Source organism: Pezoporus wallicus, unplaced genomic scaffold (assembly GCF_028554395.1).
Source record: "Pezoporus wallicus isolate ANWC-B61680 ecotype Strahan unplaced genomic scaffold, APGP_CSIRO_Pwel_v1 contig_3181, whole genome shotgun sequence".
NCBI lineage: Eukaryota > Metazoa > Chordata > Aves > Psittaciformes > Psittacidae > Pezoporus > Pezoporus wallicus.
In genome coordinates this window covers 7,245,171-7,266,890 of record NW_026641700.1, presented here as the reverse complement: position 1 = coordinate 7,266,890, position 21,720 = coordinate 7,245,171, and the positions used below count along the sequence as shown (strand labels likewise).

The 21,720-nt window shown below is 41.8% G+C and overlaps 1 protein-coding gene across 3 annotated transcripts in view; it reads left to right on the top strand.

Annotated features, from left to right (window-relative positions):
* The window catches only part of CREB5 (cAMP responsive element binding protein 5), a 254,026-nt gene that overhangs the window by 166,574 nt on the left and 65,732 nt on the right, over positions 1-21,720 (top strand). For all 3 annotated transcript variants that reach the window (XM_057424865.1, XM_057424866.1, XM_057424867.1), the window contains 2 exons: positions 16,690-16,816; positions 18,968-19,078. In XM_057424865.1, coding sequence (XP_057280848.1) covers positions 16,690-16,816; positions 18,968-19,078 — 238 coding nt within the window. The remainder of the gene's footprint in view (positions 1-16,689; positions 16,817-18,967; positions 19,079-21,720) is intronic.

Sequence of the window (21,720 nt, the reverse complement as noted above, 5' to 3'; positions counted from 1 at the left end):
AGATCCCTGGGTGACTCAAATCTGTAAAATTTCACAAGTTTCCCTCCCCACCTGGTGCTAGTGTTTTCTTTCATGCTGCACAATTTTCCCTTTTAAAAGATTTGGATTCTTAGGTATTTAAGGCCACCAGTTGTCTTTCAGCCAGATCATGGTGGTTCTACCTTGCGTCGTTTGCAAGGGCAGGCTTCTAAACCTTACAGGTAGGGTCCCAAGGAGCATCCAAAGGGATCTAGATGCTTTGCTCAGTGACCAGCAGTGAGTTTTGTTTCTTTCTGTCAGGGACATGGATTCTCCTGTGGAGGGGCAAACAAGTTCAGCTTCACCTGCTTGATCTGACACAGTTTCACCTGAGCTTGCATTTACAGAGGAGAAAGTGCCAACAGGCTGTGCGTTGTACCCCAAACCAGGACTTCAGCCAAGGGGAGGGCAGCCCTCAGCTGCACTGCTAGCAGTGGCTGCCTGCAGGATGAGGGGAGTTGGAACCTGTGGTGCTTGACAAAGCTGAAGTCTCTTCCAGCCTCCCAAGGCATGGCCCAAGTCCTTGGCAGTGCTGGCTGCATAAGGCTGGGAGTGTGATTATAGACATCTGGGCTTCCTAGAGGTCCTCATGCCTAGAGTTAGGCATGTGTAAATGGGGAGAATTAGCCTTGAGGTGTAGCAAAGAGACTTCCACCCCCATCATGTGAGCTGAGAGCATGAAAGTACTGATTTACTTCCCAGTCTGTGGCGATACTGAAGAAACAACATCTAAATATGCTTCTTGGATGCAGCTGCCAAAGAAACGTTTCACAATGAACACAGAGGGGCATCCCTGTGGCAGCCTCAGATGAGGTGCTAATGATTTCATAACCTGTTCTTTTCTTATGCAAGCTCTAAAATCTGCTGAGACTGTTTGGCATTGGGGTGCCTGCTACCAGGGCAGGAACCAGGGTGCCGTGCTGGGTTGATAATAGCTTTGCATGTGGAGCAGATCTGTACTGTGTGTTTTACATACATGGCTTTGAAACGACAAGAAAACAGCCACTTTCTATTTCCACTTGCATTAGGGATTTCTCATGAATATCTGAAATAGACATTTATTGTGACCATAACCCTACCGCAAATTAAAATCAGATCCCAAGTCCCCTGTGAAAAAGGGTCTCATTATAATGTATGGAGATGTAAGAAATGATACTAAATGACACTTAACTTTAAACCCCAAACACTATGCTTATCCATGGCTTTAGGGATAAATTTGCAGTGGAAATAAGACCAGGAGCTGGGCAAGGTTTACATGGGAGGGGGTGTCCCAGTAGATGTATAGCCCACAAGCTAAAGAACAAACAGCTGCTTGCCTGTGTCTGCCGAATACAAAGTGTCTTGCATGTATACTGCTGCATCTGCTCCCCTTAAGCCAGATACTACCTTTGTTACATATCCTACATAGACTGGGCCAGATCTATATGAGGTGTGATGTGGATTCAGATGGTTTGTTGCTATAGAGAAAGAGATAAAGGCAGATTTCCATGCTAGTCTAAAAAGTATACATCTGAATCGTTATTCCTAAACACTCGGTTTCTCATCAAATTTTATGTATGAGACATTTTAAGAACTTGTTATCTGGTAGGCTAATACCAGGGCTAAATCTGTGCTCCACAAAATAGAGAGACCAGGGGGAGAAATGCAGAACATGCTGACCTGCAATCTGATTTTGCCTCTATTCTTAAGGTTCATCACATTTGCCTTTCCTATTAAAAAAAAAATGAAACAGAACAACACCACAAAACACAGAGTGGAGTGAGTAAGCCATGACTTCCGACCCCTGGAAATCGGCCATACTCACTGCTGTGCAAATTCCTGCTGCTCTCTGAGCTGAGATCATACTGTTGGAGATGGCAAGCGTGTAGAACACAGATCCATATCTTTCTTCCATTGCTGAATATTAACAGTAAAAAATAAAGGCAGGTGATGCAACAGGCTTTGACCAGGCCTATTTATGTGATTGTTGAGATGTTTTAACCTGATCAGTTCAATGTCTGGCTCCCTGTAACAGATCCGAAGTTTGAGTGGAGCTCAGTTTGAAATGGAGTGGAGCTGCCACTTCATTGTTTAGGTAAAGTTAACATTTTTTTTCACACGTTCACCCGCACTGTACCAGTGTGTCTCAGTAAAGAGCGCAACAAACACCTTATCTTGTAGGAGACGTTGAGAAAAGGGCACGTCTTCATTCTCCCTCTTCAGCCTCTTCCCCTTCCTAAGCTGACAGTCCTTTCCTCTGCCCTCCCAACAGCTCCAAGAAAACGGTTTAAAAAAGAAAAAAGAAAGAAAAACAAAACAAACCCAACTAATGTTTCTTGAATGTCAGCATGCTCTGGCTTTGTCAGGCCAGTAGGAGAAACAAATTACGCTGTCAGAGGCCTTCCACTGACAACTCCAGGGTACCCGTTCCCACAGTTTAAATCTGGAAACTCTTAATACAAATGCTGCAGTTGATTCCAATGGCTGTAGTGGCACATCACTGAAAAGTGGTATTTTGCAGTTTAGTTTTGCATCATTGGGCAGTCAGTGCATGTTGAAATGACGTTCGTGTTCCTGGAAGGGCTGTTTGAAGACCTGTGTGTCTACAGGAGACTTGGGCTGTCTCCAGATGAGTGGCATTACTTCAACAATGCAAATGCATCTAGAAAGATCTTTCTAGCCTGGTTGGCCTGGGTATTTTTTTTTGCAAAAATGACCCCTCCTTGCTGAATTCTAATGCTGAAAACTGCGAGGTGCAAAATCTTAAATCTATCCAATACTCTCAGAGTTTCAGAATTCACCTAATTCAGTTTTTGACTCCATTGATCAAAATGCTGCTATATTTCTTCCCCTGGCATGACAGCTTTCTTGCTAAACCACTGTTTCAGTAGTGGTTCTCAAGGGGAAAGTGGAGGAAAAAAGAAACAATGCAAACCAAAACTATTCATGGGATATGCATGAACACTTACAGTTCATGCTGAAGACATGAAATAAATAATTAAAAAGAAGTAAATTAACAGTGTGTTAGTTCACACTGCAGACTCTTGGAAGCTGATAGGGTGACCTGAGTTTTTGTACGATTGCCTACTGACTAATAAGCCCTTTACTTTAAATTGGTGCAGTGGATGTTTTAATCTTCAACACAAAGTTCTGGTTTGGGGGAATGTTTCCTCTTTAAGGAAACATGTCTCTCAAGACAAGAAAAAAAAAACAACCCAAAACCAAAAAACCCCAAACAGCTGAGAAACACTAAACTAGAAACATCAGTTCAAATTGGAAGGTAAAGATGTACAATTTTTTCCTTTTTTTTTTTTTCCTTAGTGCAATGTAGTGAATCATTAACATGCATGAATCAGCATTTCAGGATAAAATTTAGGAAAATATCTTCTTAGGTGTCACACATTTTTATGGGTCTGATTCTGTGATTCTGTTCTAAGCGACTGCATTAACAGCAGTCGTGAACTTCAATGGCAAGGACTTCATGACCAGTAGGGTCAACCTCTTGTGTTTCTCAACCGTACTGTACCTGCTGCACAAGACAAATATGATGAATGCAAAGAATAGCGGAAAGCTGGGTTGCAGATCAGCATACAAGCTTCAGTGACAGTATCAAGGGCAGCAAGGGTAAAATTTGGCCAGTGCTTTCAGAAGAAATGCTGTAATATTATGGTGACCCTTCTGCTTCTCTTCATAAACTAATCACCACCAGGGGTCAGGAGAAAATCCTCAGTAGTCATCCACAGATGGTAAGGTGTAAGGTGGGATTTTTGTTTTCTTTTGAAGCATAAGACATAGATCACTGTCAAAGCTTATTTTACAGCTTGATGTAATGCATGTTATATACTGTGTGTTTATGGAGTGTGCGTGCATGTGTGTGTATGAGTGAGATTCCCAGTTGGTTTAAATCCATTGTCTTTGGCAAAGCTGTGTGCTCTATACCATTGAGAATTGGCCCTACTGCTGTTGATGTGTTCATGCTTTTTTTATTGTTTTCTCAAATTATTGTGTTAACTGAGTTACAGCTCATGAGCTCTCTTGATTTTTCAGTTTTATATTTCCTCAGTGATATTTTGCTCATAAACAAGCACATTTTGAAAGTCACCAGGTAGCCTAATGTGCAGGCTCTCTAGGAGAAAAGTTTTGAATATGCTTCTGATCCTCTCATTCCAAAGAATGATTCAAAAGAAAACAGCAAGTTCCCAGTAAAATCCCATTTCCACTTGTTTCTATATAAAACATTTTATAATAGTAAGTATTCTTTCTGCTTTAAGCTGGAGAGTCTAAAAAAAATGTGCTTGGTATCTGACATGACCGACCACATAGGCTTCCTGCTTTTTGTTATTAGTATTGGCTGGTTTGTATTCATATTTTTAAAACTAAGATTTAAGATTTACATATTATCTGGGAATTTGATCTATAACTTGAAAGGCTACTGTAGCCACAATAAGAATGAAAATAACCCTGAACTGCTGAAAACTCAACTTGGAGCACCAAAGTGGTAATGACTGCAATAGTAGTTTTCTCGATATTTATAAATCAATGCAAACCAGAAACTGGATGTTTTAATTTACTACAGTCTCAATGTAACTGATACCCTCAAGTTTAGAGCTTTAAGCTTTGTGAAGTGCAATGTTATTGCAGGGCATGCATCCAATTTTTAAAACATTATATAGATTGGAGACAGATGAGCCTTTCAGAATTATTTTAGGCCTATTTTGACTGAATGCCTGAGATGCATTTTCCAGTGGAAATTAATTGCATTGATGTGAAAACAAATGAAGTCCAACCTCAAAATTAGCTGCAGGTTCATGCTCAAACCAGTACTTAAAAGGGAAGGAGTGGGCACGGATAGTGGCTAGAAATTGCAATGACAATATGCACTTTGTTGGAAGAATAAAATAACCTGTTATTTCAATGCCTGTTCTTTTTTGTTGTTTCTCTTAGTGGGCATGCCTGTGTACAGAAAGAAATTTTCCCATGAATCTGTGGTTGCACATGAGTGGACAGTGGCTTTTTACTAGCTATCACTTCTTCCCTTTGCAAACTGCTGGAAACCTTTGCTGGCCTGTGTTGGCATCTAAGTGTCAATGAAATCTCTAGCAGCCACTACCTGTAGTACTTCTGTCATTGTTGTGGGGCATTTCTGGTGCACATTGTTTGGGGGGACTGTTCTCGGGGGCTTTATTAGCAAATAGCAGCTAACATGATTTCCACACTTCAGTGAAATTTGCCTTAGCTATGTAAAAAATGCTGTAGATGAGTTTGGGATTACCGTTTCCTTGACTGATGCTCTCAGTCAGTGGTGACTCCCGTTGAGATGTAGGCAGAGAAGGCAACATGAGCTCTTTAAATAATGAGAGCAGACAACGCTGGCTTGGAGCTAATCTCTGTTGAAGTACAGCTGCAGCAGTTCTCCATGACTTTGTTCTTTCTGCCTTGAGATTCACCCCTTCCCTGTGCTTCTCATCATTTGTACTAATACAGCTGTCAGTTGGGATTTTTAGCATGTTTAAGAGATTAAGTGCGTACAAAGGTTCCTTCCAGGAAATGGCAAATATTCATTTTGATCTTTATGAAAGTTTGACAGGAATCAGTGAAGTGGGTTGGGGATGGGAAGAGGTCACTGAAGATATATATCTATTTGGCAGCTCTAAGATATTTTTATACCTGGAGGTGACCTGCTAAACAGGTAATTGAGAGTATACCCTCATGTATGTACTCTTCTCCCTCCTCTCCACTGCCACCCACTGAAAAAAACATCAGCTTTGAGACACTGAGCACATTTGGGGCTGTGACTGTGGTGGGCCGTGCACAAGTGCTAACTTTTTCCTGGGCTGTAGAGAGAGCCTGGCAACGCAGAACCGTGTGTTGATGGCACAAGTGCTAGGGAAGCAATGAGTGTTAAAGAGTACAGAGTATCTTTTGTGGTAGTTTTGTTTAAGGATTTTGTTAAAGGGCTGGATTTTGGTCTGCTGCTGATACTTTTCGTAATACTCTGTCATCTGATACACTTCCAAGCTTCTAATTTTCTATTTTACTCATTTGCTATTTTGTTTAAGAAATCATGTTTGTGTTTTCTTACATATTTCTTAAAAGTCTTTACGTGTTACTTTTATAGTATTTTTGGTGTTGAGGGTAGAATTGAAATCTCAGTAACTAAATCATGTCACATGTATATACCTATTAGTTTTTCTCACAAGTGAGTATGGGCAGACTCTGCTTTACATAGTGTATAGAGCACGGTTGTGTTGTCAGCATTAGAGAGACTGACTCTTCCAATGGCAGATGCAGGAGTGTTTTTCTCTCACTGAGACTGTTTTCATTTGTCATTCTTTTTGTAGTAAAATTGTGACCAAATTGATGCTCTAGGTTCACCCATAATGTTATGGCTATGTGTGCTATGAGTTGTATTGAAACATGGTCTGCAGACCCAGCAACCTTTGAAGCCACTGTCTTTGGCTTTGTACAAAGCTGTAGACTGATGAAAATTTATTACAAGCCTATTCATTTTCATGGAGCTGAAAAAATATAAAGATTCAGATTAATCCCTTAAAAAAAAAAAAAAAGAATAAAAATGCTGGAAGCACCTTTTGGGCTGCGCTATGTCTTTCTGTTGCAACTACGTTTCTGTGGGGACCCGAGTTAGGTGCCTGAAGTGAATTGGCCATGAACAAAAGCCAGCCTGGGATTTAAGGCCTGTCACTTAAGCAGTAAGCCAGTGTTTTAATTCAGGACCCTTTTCCCAACCCCTTTGGGCACAACAACCTCCCCACTTTAACTTTTACTGCATCGGATGTGGGGGGCACATGGAGGGACGTTGAGGAAGAAAAAGTCAAGAGATGTTAAGCTATCCAAAGCATGAAGTCTCCATAGCAGCCCTGTCCGCCTGCAGGCGCAGGAGATCAGCAAGTACATCTTTCTTAGACACCCAGGCAGGCAAACTTCCCTGAAACACAGGGGCATGAAACTGCTGCCGCGGCATTCATCATCCTGTGGAGGACAGTGAAAACATGTGCTGTCATCTTTGACATTTTAATTGAAAAGAAAGCTTACACAGATTTCGACCTTAAGCAGTGTGTTTATACAAGTGTATACAGAGAAATAATCTGTCAGTTCAGAGCAGGCTCATTGCTATAGGAGTTGGTTTAGTAACTGAACAATCCAACATTAGCTCACACACCTTGCCTTGTTCCATGCCTCAATAATTTTTAGTAGAAATACTTTGCCTAGAGGCATGCAGTTATTAAAAAAGAGGCTCAGCTTGCTTAAAGTCTGGAATTATTAGCTCATGGTAACAAGCCTGCACTGGAGAAACTGTTGGTTCTTTGTTTTCATGACTTTGCTGTAATTCACCGTCTTATTTTCAGAGACAAACTTCTGCTTTGTTTGGGAAGTTTAAAAAAAAAAGAACAAAAAAAAAGGAAAAATAAATCACTTCAAAAAGATTCTTTTATTTTTTTTTTTTTATTTTTACTATAAAGCTGGGTTTACAAAGCCCTTTTATCTTACTATTTCTGTTAAATTGCACTGGCACAAATATAAGGATAAATAGAAAGTTCTGAGATATTTGCTTTACCATTTTGCCAGTACAGGGATCTGTTGGTCATGAGTGCTCACAGAGAGCTCTCCAAATATCCTCCTAGCCCTTTAAGAGTAAAAAGGGATTTTTCTCCATCCTTTTTGCAACCTGCCATTCTCTTCAGATGCAAAGTTATGAAGGTCAAATGAAAGCCATTTTCAATGCAGTAGTGTTTGCTTGTCAATGGAGTCACTTGAGCCAGTGAGTACCTTTAGATAGCACAAACGTTGCAGAAGTTACTTGGTGTTCAGTTGTCACTTTTATCTGATTGCTGGGGTTAGGCTTCTTTCCAGCTGTTTAATCTGTTGACATTTTTCTTCAGTGAGCCTTAAATTTTCAAGCTTTTTTTTAATTTGCTTGCTAGGCTGAAGTCTTAAGCCTGGTCCTTAAAAGGAATGAACATGTTAGAAAGCATTTATGTAAGCTTTATTGCTGTTATTGTTCCTGGTTTTAAGTCAGCTGCCATTGGTATGTTGTGTATTATTGGTAGCTTTTTTCTTCAATGAAAGCTGATACACCTTCATTTGCAGTGATGAAAAATCATTTATTTTCCTGAAGAATTAAGATTGATCCTGTCTGAGCTGAGACCATGTTGACAGTGGAATCGGCTTGACATCGTTGCTTGCTTTTATGATCAAATTATGTTTATCCTGCAGTTTTTTGTGTTTATCCCACTTTTTAAATTTCATTACAAGAATGTGCTTTTACATGAGCTAGTTCTATATATTCCCTTGAACCTGCTTTTCCCAGTGTTTCCTTGTTTTGCTTTAACTACGCCATTATCCTCCACGTATCATTTGTGAGTTCCAGCTGTGTGCATAACACTGTGCTGAATGTCAACTTCTCTGAGGAGGTTATAGTCTAAGAAACCATTCTAGCATTTCTTATTTTTCTTGCAATGGGTCATGCAATAAGACCCAGTGAAATATTTAGAGGGAGGGAAAGATTGAAACCAGCAGTTTCTAAGACCTGTAAGAGCCACAAGGCAAATGTTAATGGGTTCTGTGAGGCTTCCAAGGACCTGCTGGTCCTTGTACTTATGCTGAATTTGCAGAGGTTCCTTAAACATGTGTTCAGGAAATATAGGTGGCATTAGCACAACTGGAGTTTCTAAAGGCAAGAGTTATCATTGACTAAAATAGAGTTTGTTCCACTAAACATATTACTGCACTGGCACTGCTGATTTGCAGGGCTTTTCTCCTACAAGCTTGGGTGAAAAGTACAAAATTCTTAACAAAATTTGGAGCCATTTTTCCACAGGTTTTTAGTGGTTTACTGTACATGCTACAATCCCCTGTCCTTTTTTTTTTTCTTTTCTCCTTATTCTTTTCCTTCAGTTACATATTCTGTCCCTGTGACTTTATGCAAGTGAGCAAGAATGCATCTCTGTGGAGTTGCTTTTTTTTCCCAGTGAACAGCTTCTCACTTGACATCAAGGGTATGTGAATTGAGAAGTAGCATCTCTTTGCATGCTTTTGACTTTGTCTGTATCACTTCATATCTGTATGCTGCATCTTGCTCCTTTTGTGATGCTTGTTGCTGAATTCTTTCTACCTCTGTGCCAGTGAATAGCTTGTTATCTTAATTGTGCCAGCTCTCCGCAAACACTTACATGAGCTTTCCCTTCACTTCTGAATCAAGCTTCTTGTCTTTAAGACTTTTCACAGCTTAGCCTTATCTTATCTCAGTCCTTCAGTTTCTCATTACAATGTCAAGCATCACTTTCACCTTGCCAGTGTCTTTACCATCAGCTAGTTTCTCTTTCCCAGGCTGAAATTTCTCCTTGTCCAACACTGGGAAAATAACTTAAGGAAACACATATGTGAAAATACATGTACACTCTGTTTAAAAACCTCTACAGAAACCATAGCTTTGTCTGGATGCTCCCCAAATCCTCTGAGTTATGAGCCACAATTTTCCCTCTCTGGAGTATTGCCCTTCCTGTGTCTCAATCTTAGTTACTCCCTTCCTCTTGCAAACTTCCTCAATCCTGTCATTTTGAGCATACGAGTTAAATAAAAAACATACAAAGAAAAAAAAAAAGCAACCAGAGGAGCACCAATAAATTGTCTTCAATTCTTTAGCATGTTTATTTGCTCCTATGTTCTATCTCTGTCTTCTACTTTTCATCTGTTTTGTGTCTCTACATTGTAAACACACTGTGTAAGAATTGTCTCTTATCTGTGTTTGTACAGTGCCAGGCTCAATGGGGTCCCGGTCCCTACTGGGACCTTTGGGCACCACCACAGTATAAATGTCTGCTACTGATAATAATAATCTACCCACATCATGCAGATGTCTGAATTGTCTGAGAAACACAAACAAGGATCTTTACTGGGTTGGCAGAGAGCCATTAATTTTAGGTGCCAGTTTTCTTTTTCCCTGAATATGGTTTGGCTCCCTGAAAAACCTGGCGACACAAACCTCCCACTTCTTGGAAAGCTTGGCTCTTTGGTGATGCAGTGATTAAAACGTTGTTAAACATGGGATACGCAGGTCAGGTGAGGTCCCTGCAACTATGTGAGGTATTCTGAGTACTTGCCCTGTGCTTTGTTGTTGCTTTCCTTTGTGTTTGTTTTTTTCTTTCCTCCTCTGAATGACAAATGAGTGAATTGAAACTAGACAGAACTGCCCTACTTTTGTGGGGCGGAGGGAACACCTAAAATAATGGGCCACAAATGAAGAAAGTTATAGTTGGATTGATAGGCTTAAATAATGGCACTGCAGGTTAAACAACAGCAGGCCAGCAGTGAGGCAACCCCTGCAGTCAGTGCACTTTTCTCAGGTTAAAGCATCCCCTCCACATCTTTGCCCTCTGAATTTTTCAAATAATGAAGGCCAAGGACAGCACTTGGGTCCGGTACTCTGGCCTCAGCAGCTGCTATGGAAGAGGTTTGCAGTTGGTCTGTAGCACCATGTCCTCCAGTGAGCTTACTTTTTAGCAGTTAAAAGTTTAGTTGCAAAAATACCTGGTTGTCCATGAGACATTCAGAGCCTCATATTCAGGGTGGAAGACTGCTCATTTTCAGCATGGTAGGCTCCTTGGTTGCTTCAGCCTGACAGCCACCCAAACTACATGCACATGCTGACATACCTTTAAAAGATCCATGCTGCTGGTACGCAGTCATTGCTCCTCACTCCATTGATCATAAAGGTATCATTGCTGCCTTAGTTACCTGTGTCTCCCTATTGCTTCCACTCACTCTTCCTCATTTTATCCTTGGTCTATAAGCTTTTGGGGGCAGGACCTCACCCAGTTTTTAAACCAAGACTTCTGGGCACTGTTATAATAAATAGATATGCACGTGTATATGTGTATATACATACATATATATAAAAGGGATGAAAGCCTGGGCAAGTCTGTATTGCGTAACTGGAGTGTGGTGCAGAAATCCCTGAGCTAGTGCTGACCCAACATGGCGAATTGCCATAGTACATCCAGCCACCTGTGAGATGCTCCAGTGTGCGCTGGCTGGGTCTGGAGGCCAGAGAAAGTCAAGAGATGAGTCCCTTTGCTCCAGTGCAGCTCCATATACTTATGGATTTACTTTTCCCACACCAGAGCTAACTGAAGTAGAATTAACTGGGTTATGGTGTAGATATTCCTGCTGACCTTAGATGAATGCTACATGCAGGAGAGAAAGGAGCAGGAGAGAGGTCATGCTAAGACCCATGTGCTGGCCTGAGTGCTTTACCTGGACCCCATGCTGACCCTGAGTGCTTTACCATAATAGAAAACATACTGCAGTGATACTTTAAATAGCTTCAGTCCTTCTTACACATAGCCCTGGATGGTCTAGGCCAAAATGATCCTAATCTCCTGAGACCTCAGCAACAAATTGTCCTTGAAGACTACAAGTTAAGGGAAGGCTGCTCTTTTAATAGGTGAATGCAGTGTTTAGTCATCAGACAGCCTAGAAAACTAGGTCAGATAGGTGTTGCATCATAGCAGACAGAATATTTGGTATTAATCAAGAAGGCACATAGCGAAGTATGTATCCTACATATTTGATTGCATTAATGGAGTTATCTTTAATCATTGGGTAGAGTCATATGATGGAACATGATCGAGTCACCACGGCTTAGTGGGGTACCGCCCATCTGTTTAAATGTTAGTAAGGATGACTCACAGTGTTAGCATGACCGTGCAGAGGGAGGGAGAGGAGCCAAGGTGGTCAGTTACAGCAGCTTGTCTAACGTGGTGTTTTACTAAGCTACCATAATGCTATTCATCCAGGCCACATAGGACCAAAGAGGTAGTGTGCAAATGCTGACTGTGACCCCCCCCCCCCCCATGATGCGCAACAGCAACGTCCTGCTGGAACACAATGAAAATTCTAATATTTGGGGAAAAGCATGGATGGTCAGATTTTCAGTGAGGTTGAGCACTTGCCAGTTCTCTATCTTATCTGTCCTTTATTTGTGGGCTGTTTGCCCAACAATCCTATTTATTTAGCAGCACAGGTGCCAAGAAATGAAAATCCCTCAGTCAGCAATATTGACTGACAGGCTGCAGGCAGCACCTCCTCAGCATTTACAAAGAGAGGAGCAGAGTCGATGTTTCCAACATTAAAAATAACAATTACAAACTCTCACTGACTTTCTTTGCTGCAGGATAGAAAGCAACAACAAAAGAGATTGTGTTGTCCTTGGAAGAAGAAGAAACGTCTTAGACAAATTGTGTATCTCAGCCGGTTTGGTTCTGTGCTATACACATTCCCTGAGCTCTGTGCTATACACATTCCCTGAGCTCTGTGCAAGTGAGTGTACACGAGCGCATGCTAATCGATGACCTGTATTCAATGTGGAAGCAATAGAAGTATCCATGAGTACTGGCCAATATCAGTTTCCCCATGGGGAGTGGAATCTGGTGTGCATTATGTAGCACTTTTATTGGTGGCAGGAGTGGTGCAGACTTTTCAACAAAGGTCAGCTTGGAAGCACAAGGTTTCTCTGACTGCTCTGCATCTCCCTGCAAAAAACACACTTGGGAACAGGTTAGCAGGAGTGTAGCAAGAAAAAATACCTGAAGTACTGAGGACTTTTTTCCTGTAGCTAAGTGTAAAGCACATGCAGACCCCTAAAGCAAAGCACAGTATTAAAGGTGAAACTGGGGACAGCAAAGAAGCTTCTTTACCATTTTAATAAATACCAATAATTCCCTTTTGCCCAAGTCCCATATTCCCAAACTCATTAAAGCAATTTTGGAAATTTTTTTGGCTCTGGAACGTATAAGCAAAACTCAAACCGTGCAGTCCCTTGAGAATCACTTGCACAAATTGCATAGGTCAGGACAAAATAAGTTTCTGTCAAACAGCCTAACACCTAAGCTTATTATGAAACTGGTGACTTGTACAAAGGGTCTGTACGTGGGACAGTCTGAGAATGAATTTAGGGGGTGGGGGTATGTCACAGCACTTGTTTTGCTTTGGTCCCACTGCAAACTCAAGTGATATTTTTACTGAATGCATTGCTTCTGTTAGCCAGAACAGTTCCTATAGGCTGTGGCTAAGCTGGTGGACCCAGAGCGCTCCAGAGCTCCATTGTGCGGGCGGGTGCACACCTCACTCTGGTCCCAGGACAGGCAGGAGAGTGCACCAGCACTCTCTCCATTCCTGTCCACTCCTCACTGCCTGGGAGGAATCCCAGGGTGCATCCCTGGCAGGGGATACAGCACACTCTGTTCTGCTCTGCAGCTGCCCCACTGTGCTGGTCTCAACCCTTCATTTGGCAGCTATTGTGTGGCCTTTAAAAGTACAAGATAGAGAAGACCTGTTTGAGCTTGTTGTCTACTGCTCTGCCAGGCTGTAGTTGTAGTGAGGTGAGGTGAGTTGGTGGGAGGTGAACTCTGCTTGTGTGGGTCACCGCAGCCTCTGGAAACCAAACTGAGATCATTCTTCTCACATTCAGCCTGGTATCTTCTCACATTTTTCTTGTCAAAAGATCACTGAATTGGCTTTTTATGCTATTTTGACCCTGTCCTAATAATTCGTCAGTTGTCTTGTGTGAATGAGTGCTGGTAGATGGAGCAGCTGTGTTTTATGTGGAGAGTAGGATGGGTCAGGGGCTCTGTACTTTAAGCAGGTTTTCTGAGCCCATTTTTCCTGCGCTACAGCTCCCTAGGCTTAGCCTTGTGCTAGGCTGACCATAGAGTCCCCTTTCCCAGAAGCTGATTCATGCTCCCTCACAGTGCTTCTTGCACCCGCTCACAGGGTTACACCCTGTATTTGGGAGTAATTTCTTGAGTTTCTTTGGGGAGGTATGAAAATGTAAAGCACATCATATTCCTCCATGAGCAGTTAACCAGGGAGGCTTGGGAAGAACTTCTTGTCTGTATCTGAGATACATTTGTTGTTGTTTTGTTTTTTTTTTTTTCCCTCTTCTGAATAAGTACTGTATGTGTCTGGGAGGATTTTTAAAGCATCCTTCAAGACACAGGGTACTTCTCTCCATGCAGAACCAAGACAAAAGGATGGGTTCAGTAATGCACAGCTGCTAAAGAGAGGGCAGCTGAGGGCAGCTGGGTGGGAGGAGCAGAGGTGTCTGTGTACAAGAGTGTAGGCAGAGCAAGGGCTTCAAGGTGGCATTTATTGGGACAGAAATGTTTTTTGGGGGAGAACGGGCTTAAAGAGAGGAAGGTTGGAAAACTGGCAGTCTAATGATGGAAAACACTGGGGAGCTTTAGGGAAGAGATAATTAGATGGTTTGAGTCCTGGACAAAAGAGGATGAGATTTGTAGGTCAGAAGAAGCTGGTGCTGCCATAAGACAGGCACCTCTGCTTTGGGAGCCTGGGTGTGATGTTCTCCATAAGCGATCGCTGTGAATTCCATCGTTCAAGGCCTTTGGCCTTTTTGCTTGTTGTTAGATAAAAGAAAGTGACAGCTAAAGTTAGAGGAGGGGTGTATGTATTTGTGATTGCCAGAATCACTTAAAATTGGAGGGGCAAGAAATAAAGCCCTATCAATAAAGCCATCCAGAGGGACCTTGACACGCTTGTGAGGTGGGCTGGTGCCAACCTTATGAAGTTTAACCATGCCAAGTGCAAGGTCCTACACCTGGGTAGGAGCAATCCCAGGCACAGCTACAGGTTGGGCAGAGAAGAGATTCAGAGCAGCCCTGCGGACAAGGACTTCGGGGTGTCGATCGATGAGAAAGTGAACATGAGCTGGCAGTGTGCGCCTGCAGCCCAGAAAGCCAACTGTATCCTGGGCTGCATCAAAAGGAGCGTGACCAGCAGGTCGAAGGAGGTGATCCTGCCCCTCTACTCTGCTCTTGTGAGACCTCACCTGGAGTATTGTGTGCAGTTCTGGTGTCCTCAACATAAAAAGGACATGGAACTGTTGGAACAAGTCCAGAGAAAGGCCACGAGGATGATCAGGGAACTGGAGCACCTCCTGTATGAAGATGGGCTGAGGAAGTTGGGGCTGTTCAGCCTGGAGAAGAGAAGGCTGCATGGAGACCTCATAGCAGCCTTCCAGTATCTGAAGGGGGCCTATAGGGATGCTGGAGAGGGACTCTTCATTAGGGACTGTAGAGACAGGACAAGGGGTAATGGGTTAAAACTTAAACAGGGGAAGTTTATATTGGGTATATGGAAGAAATTCTTTACTGTAAGGGTGGTGAGGCACTGGAATGGGTTATCCAGGGAGGTTGTGAATGCTCCATCCCTGGCAGTGTTGAAGGCCAGGTTGGACAGAGCCTTGTGTGACATGGTTTAGTGGGAGGTGTCCCTGCCCATGGCAGGGGGTTTGGAACTAGATGGTCTTAAGGTCCTTTCCAACCCTAACTATTCTATGATTCTTTGATTGGGTGTGATATGGTTCAGACCGAGTGGGAGAAGTGACTGTCTTTTCCCTCACAGCTCTGAGGTTATGACTCTGCTTCACTGACCAGCCCAGCCTGATTTTGAAGCTTTATGGCTAGCTATGGATTCATCACTGAAGCACAGGATGCTTCTGCCAAGGCTGATAATCAGCCCTGATGTTTAAAGGCTCCAAACATCTTAAAACTCTTTCCATGCTCCCTGCTGCAGAGGCTTTTCAAGCTCGTGGACTATACCTCCTTCTCTCCCATCCTTCTCATACCTCTCCTGCCTAATAAACAGTGTAAACCTTATGCTATACTGCAGAGCAACCTGCCCTGTGAGAATTTAATGTACTAACTTACACTAGCAATGTTTGTTGAGGTACTGTATGCGAAAGCTTTCTTATTTTTGTGCTGTTTGAAAAGGTAGCAAATTACATTTATCACAAATTTCAAGCAACTCATACCTTCTTCAAAACTGATTAACTACTCCCAAGACCACATTCTTAAAAGCTATTTTCAAAAAGCAGTCCTGGCTTTGTTTAATCCATTAATTTTATGATGATTCTTCTTTGTGAGTGGGCCTGCACTCTTTTCCCTATGCTGTACTTACAAAAATCCTTCTAAATCTTTTGAACTCTTTTTGCCAAAATAACTCACTCTGCCTTTTAATAGTCTGCACTTTTTGCCTTTACAAGCTACTTAATCTGAACGTAATTTTTCTACTTTTCATCCTTTTTTTCCCATTTTCTATGCCCTGGTAACTGCTAACTTACTTTGGAACAAAGGCTTGGTAGAGCTGTGCAGGAGAAAATATCAAAAGCAAGATGAAATTATAATTTTAGAGTAGTTTATTTACAGGTGATAAAACTTCAAAATTAGTTTAAGAGTGTTTAATTTTCTGTCATAGTTTGCAGTCCATCGTCCAGATGCGTTTGTTCCTGAGGGCTGAATTTACAGCAATGCACTGATGTGGAATGCCAGGAAATTTTCCTGCTTTGTCTGTAGAACTCTTTTGCCAGCCACTGTAAGATGCAGAGGTGTGTAGACTGAGACTGGCTGTTACCTTTACATTCATGTTCAGTTGGATGAGCTATACTGGTGCTTTAACCGATAAATAGTAGAGGGAAGGTGATTCATCTGCTTCATGAAAACTTTCTGTTCTACTGATTTATGCAGGAGAGGACAAATGCTGGATTGGATTATCTGTGCCTGCTTGTCTAGAGTTGCCTGTGCCTAGCAATGGCTGGCACGGTAGGGCTTGTTTGGTCTCCGCAGCCTATGACAGCTTTCTTTCCTTTTCTTCTAGGCCTGTCCCAGGTTCTCTGTCTTCACTACTGCACCTACACAACCGACAAAGACAGCCTATGCCTGCCTCTATGCCTGGCACCCTGCCCAACCCTACCATGCCTGGATCTTCTGCTGTACTCATGCCTGTAAGTATTTTGGTTTGGGTTTTTTTGGGGGGAAAGCAGGGGGAGTTGGTTTTTTTGCACAATTCAACCTATGCAGATGTGAAAGTCTGCAGGATTTTCTAAAGAAATCAAAGTGTGATGAGTTGAGGAAGCTGGACCTATTTCACTGCTTCATCTTACACAAGAATATTTCTGGTGTAGTTAATGGCATGTTAATTAGTGTGAGAGTGATTAGAAACAGTTTACATGAGATTACAATTTCTGGTTCTCACACTTGGTCATGTAGGTGAGATCAGTATGTCTGTGCTGGAACAAAAAGATTTTTCTCAAGTCAGACAAAACTGGAAAAGCCATGCACAGGAATTATGCCAATGAACTCTAAGTAATCCTCTTGTTTTTGAAGATAACCAGCTAGCAAGAAAGAAATGTGACTTACTTTTCTGGCCTGGTAATTGCACTTAATTAGAATTGGGTCATGATCGCTGCTCACCTTCCACTCATCTCTACAGAGATGGGAATATTTCCCATCTTCTGGGAGACAAAGGGGTGCTTTGCAATTGTAGCTTCAGATTCTTAAATGAGTTTAACAACAATATAATACATTTGGGCAGGTTGAGGATGGAGATGAGTAAGGGTGGCACAGGGAAGAGGTGACTCTGACAGGAGAAGTTTCTGTTTCATTCCATGGTGATCAGTCTGGGAAGACAAACCTGAGTGTGATTGACCATGGGAGGGAGGAAAGCACTGCTTGTTCTGGCTTTGCTGGAGCAAAGAAAACACTCCAGAGGGCTTCATAGATTCAGGTTTGGCTGCTATTTGAGCAGTCATTAATAAGTCAAGTAATTAGTAACTTGTCAATAAGGCTTTCCTGGAATATCGACCAGGAAGTTCAACAGAAAAAAATACAAGACATGTCTCTGTGGGAGTTTTTTTCTGGCATGATTCCTAAGGAACCTGAAATGGAGCAAACATCCTGCTTCAGTGTAAGCTCAGGGGCTTCGGGTTGCTGCTGGAGAGACCTTTGGGCAGGTCTGAGTGCAGACAAGCTGGTTTGCTCCAGCTGAGAACCCCCTAAAGACATGAACACAGAAGCAAGACAGCCCCAGCTGCAGCTCCTGCCCCAAAGTCCTCCTGAAAGAGCTGCAGAGATGGCAGCAGGAGCTGCTCCTGCCCCATGAAGATGGTGAGGGGCCCTGGCAGAGGCAGCTTTTCCCCATCAGCAGGCAATGGGATATTGTCCTCTCTCCCAGGCCCAGCATCCATCACCTCTTCTTGCTGGGATCATGGAGGGTGGAAGCCAAGACCTCACTAAAGGGCACAAAAAATAGTTTCCCAGGTTGGAAGGGCTCAAGAAGATTCAAAACCTTCTTTCTTCTGTGAGCCAAAGACGCAGGGGACTGGTCCAAAGCAAGGCAGGATGCTCAGCTCTGGTTGAAAACAGCACCATAATCCTACTTATCAACCCTACCAATGACTAGCAGTGTAACAGAGCTTGCCTCTTCAGGGAAGATACACCAGGAAATTATTTTATCCAGGCCTTACTACCATTAGGTTTTGTTTGAAAATTGCATCCTTCCCTCCCAGCCTAGTGAAATTGCAGAAAGGGCTTGCAGAAAGGGATCTGAATAGCCAAGAGGAGCTCTGCTTTGTTTTTTGCTATCTCAGCAGTACATGAAAGCTTCCCTTACAAGACACATGGAAGCCTCTTCTCAGCTGAGCAGTCTGAGTGAATTAAAAAAAAAGCCAACTCGTTTTTCGTATTCCTGAGATTGTAGATTTTTATTTATGTTTTTAACAAGCTAAGTTGAGCTGCACTGACAGGGGAAGCTACAACTTTATACAAGCGATGCTTTTAAAACCACTTAACTCTGACTGTTGTTATACTGAAAGGGAGAAAATCATTACAAAAAAGCACAAACCTGGGTGGCTGCTACATTTGTTTAGTAAAGAACCTTTTTCTTTATAATTGGCTGTGAGTTTTCAGGGTCGATTCTGATGAAACACACTCCTGCATGCATACACACATGCAATTCACGACACAGATTGTTATTTTTCCAGTCATGACTTGAAGAAATAAAGCTGAGTCCATTTAAATAGAAACTAAGCATAAATTCTTGCAAATGTCTCCAGATGTTTTTAAGACTTCTTTTTTTTTTTTCTTTCTTTTAAAAGATGGAGCGACAAATGTCAATGAACTCCAACATCATGGGGATGCAGGGGCCAAACCTCAATAATCCGTGTGCTTCACCTCAAGTCCCCCCAATGCATTCAGAAGCCAAAATGGTAAAAAGAGAAAATAATAATAATAAAATGCTTTTCTTGTATTACTCTTGCGTACTGGTTACCCAGACAGTGGGGGATGTAGCCAGACACTGCTTACTTCATTCTTAGTCATGTTATACTCTTTTTTTAATATGCTGCAGTAAATTGAACTATGTCTATGAACTTTCAAGATGTTCCTAGTCCTAGTACTCGTGGTGAGAGAGAACTGAAGTTCAGGTTGGGCTATCTGATCCGTACTGTGTTAAATAGGATTTTGGTGCAGATTAGTGGAATTTAAGTAAATGGTCTGGCTGGTTCTCTGATGATGCCCGTGCTCCATAACTGGCTTAAAGAAAATTGTCAGTTAATGAAGAGTGAAGTAAAAAGTGTCTGATGTCGAGAGAGTACACACAGTATTTGTTTTTTCCAGATAGGTGCATGGTGTGTCAGAGTAATGGCAGTGCTAGAAAAGCAGACCAACAATGTGTGTAAAACTGGAATGTTTTCTTTTGCTTGAGTGCAACAAAAGTGTCACCATCAAAAAAAAAAGAGTCAGAATTTGGACAAAAGTAATTTATTTATATGAGTCAAATGTCATAGTGTTTTTTAAAGTTACTGTATGTCTTACTAGGTTGAGACATCTCAGGCATATGTACTGGTATAGTATTAATGCAGGTAAACTAAGCTACAAGTTGGCATTTATAAATTTTCCCCAGTTTTAGATGCACTCTGATGAAGGTATTCTGCATTAATATCCCTGGAACTGAGTTCATCAATGTCAAAACACTTAGGCTTTTTTCATTTTCAGAGCTGCCATTTCCTAGCTAGTGGAAACACAAGGACAGAAGTTTGCAGTTTAACTCTGTAGGCTTTTTATCCTCTCAAGATATCTCATCATAGTGGAAAACAGGAGTAACTTCACTGAACTTCTTTTAGTGGCATTTTGCCAAGGTAAAATTGTCATGAGTGAGAAAATGAAATCAAGCCGACAAAGATTAAGCAACCACATGTTTTTATATATTTCTACTTTGCATGACTGGTACAGCTTTTAAAGTTGTTGTCATCTATCCTGAGGCAAAGAAAAACATCTTATTGTCTATAGGTGCAGTGCATGCAGGAGACTCTGGTTTGAGAGCAACAACATATACAAGCTTATTCTGTCTGTTTTCTTAGATTGGATAGGTCATGCCTTTGCCTCACTGTTGGTATGGGTTAGGCTGTTAACCCAACCTCTGTTAACACCCCGTCTAAAACCACACTCCGTAAACATGCAGCCAGTTGGCCAGAAGAAGAGCAATAGCCAAAAACACTGTCTCCCCCTGCCAAGGAAAACCTGTGGTCAAGAGTTCTCTCTCTGCTGCACCACACAGTGACGGTGACATGCCAAATGGCAACAGCATCTGCAGCAGAGCTTGTTAAAAACTTTTTGGAATAGGCAAGTGTTTTTTCAACGTAAGCATAGCTGAGCCAAACTAAATACTCCTTGGCTGAATAAATCTAAAACTGGCATCTGTTTTGGGGACTAAAGTTTCTGTAGTTTGCTCTCCCCCACACACTCCCTGCCTTTTTTTTTTACTGGAAGTGTGAGGCTACTTAAGAACAAGATTAAATTATTGATGCATATGGTGAGAATTCCGTGCTTTAATAGCTGAAACTGTACATTAATACAAATTACTTTTTAATCTGGATAAGCAGGGTTTGTCCCAAAACCTAACGTACGAAGGCACAGTCCTTTCAAACAGAAATTGCAATCAGTTCCAGAACACAGTATGGTGAACAAGCAGCACCTTTGCTTCTCAGGGGCTTTCTGCCGCTCTTCCAGAAAAATTCTACATACATTAACTCTTTAAGAGTAAGAGGCATTATTCAGAGCTCCAGGACCTTTCCTCCTTTTCAAATGCAGAGTGTTTTTTAGCATTCTATATGCTAGTTTTGTACTTTGTTTTTGTTTAAGCATGCATGTGATGTAAAAAGCCTCTCTGTTTAGCTACCTCTTTGAAGAATACAATCTACTAACAATACTCAGCATGAACACAAAGTAGAAAAAAATGTAGGAAATATTCAGAGCAAAATTATTTCTTACATGTAAATTCATGAATTTTAAGTCTGAATAATCTCTATTATAGGCATGTTTGTTCTTATTATTAACTATATCACTTTGTTTCATGCATGCTCTGGCAGTGGTTTTTTAATAAAGTTGAAAACAAGGGTGCCTAGTAATTTACCAGATTGCATCCTGCATTAGGAAGGAATTTCAGATTTCCCCAGATTCTGCTAATGCTATTACTGCTGGTGCATCCAGCACTGCTTAGGTTCTGTTTGACTGCCCCTACTCTCCGAAGAATATACACGTTAGGCAATAGACAAAGTCATCTAAGCTTCCTTCAGCTAATGACTGCAGTAATTAGTGAAGTTTGGGGGGACTTTGGGCCTGTTTCATCAGCTGCCCAAATCCGTGGCAGATGGACTAGCATTTTCTTTGTGCCTACATGAAAGAATGCAGAACAGTCTCCTCTAGATGTGAGACCCAGATGTGAGACCAAATCCTTGTGGCCTCATGGAAGTACGTACCTGAGCAATGCAAGCATGATTTGGCACACAGCAGTCATAATGCTGTTTGGTGACATGTGTGACTTCATTTGCTTCTATAAAATAAATAGGAA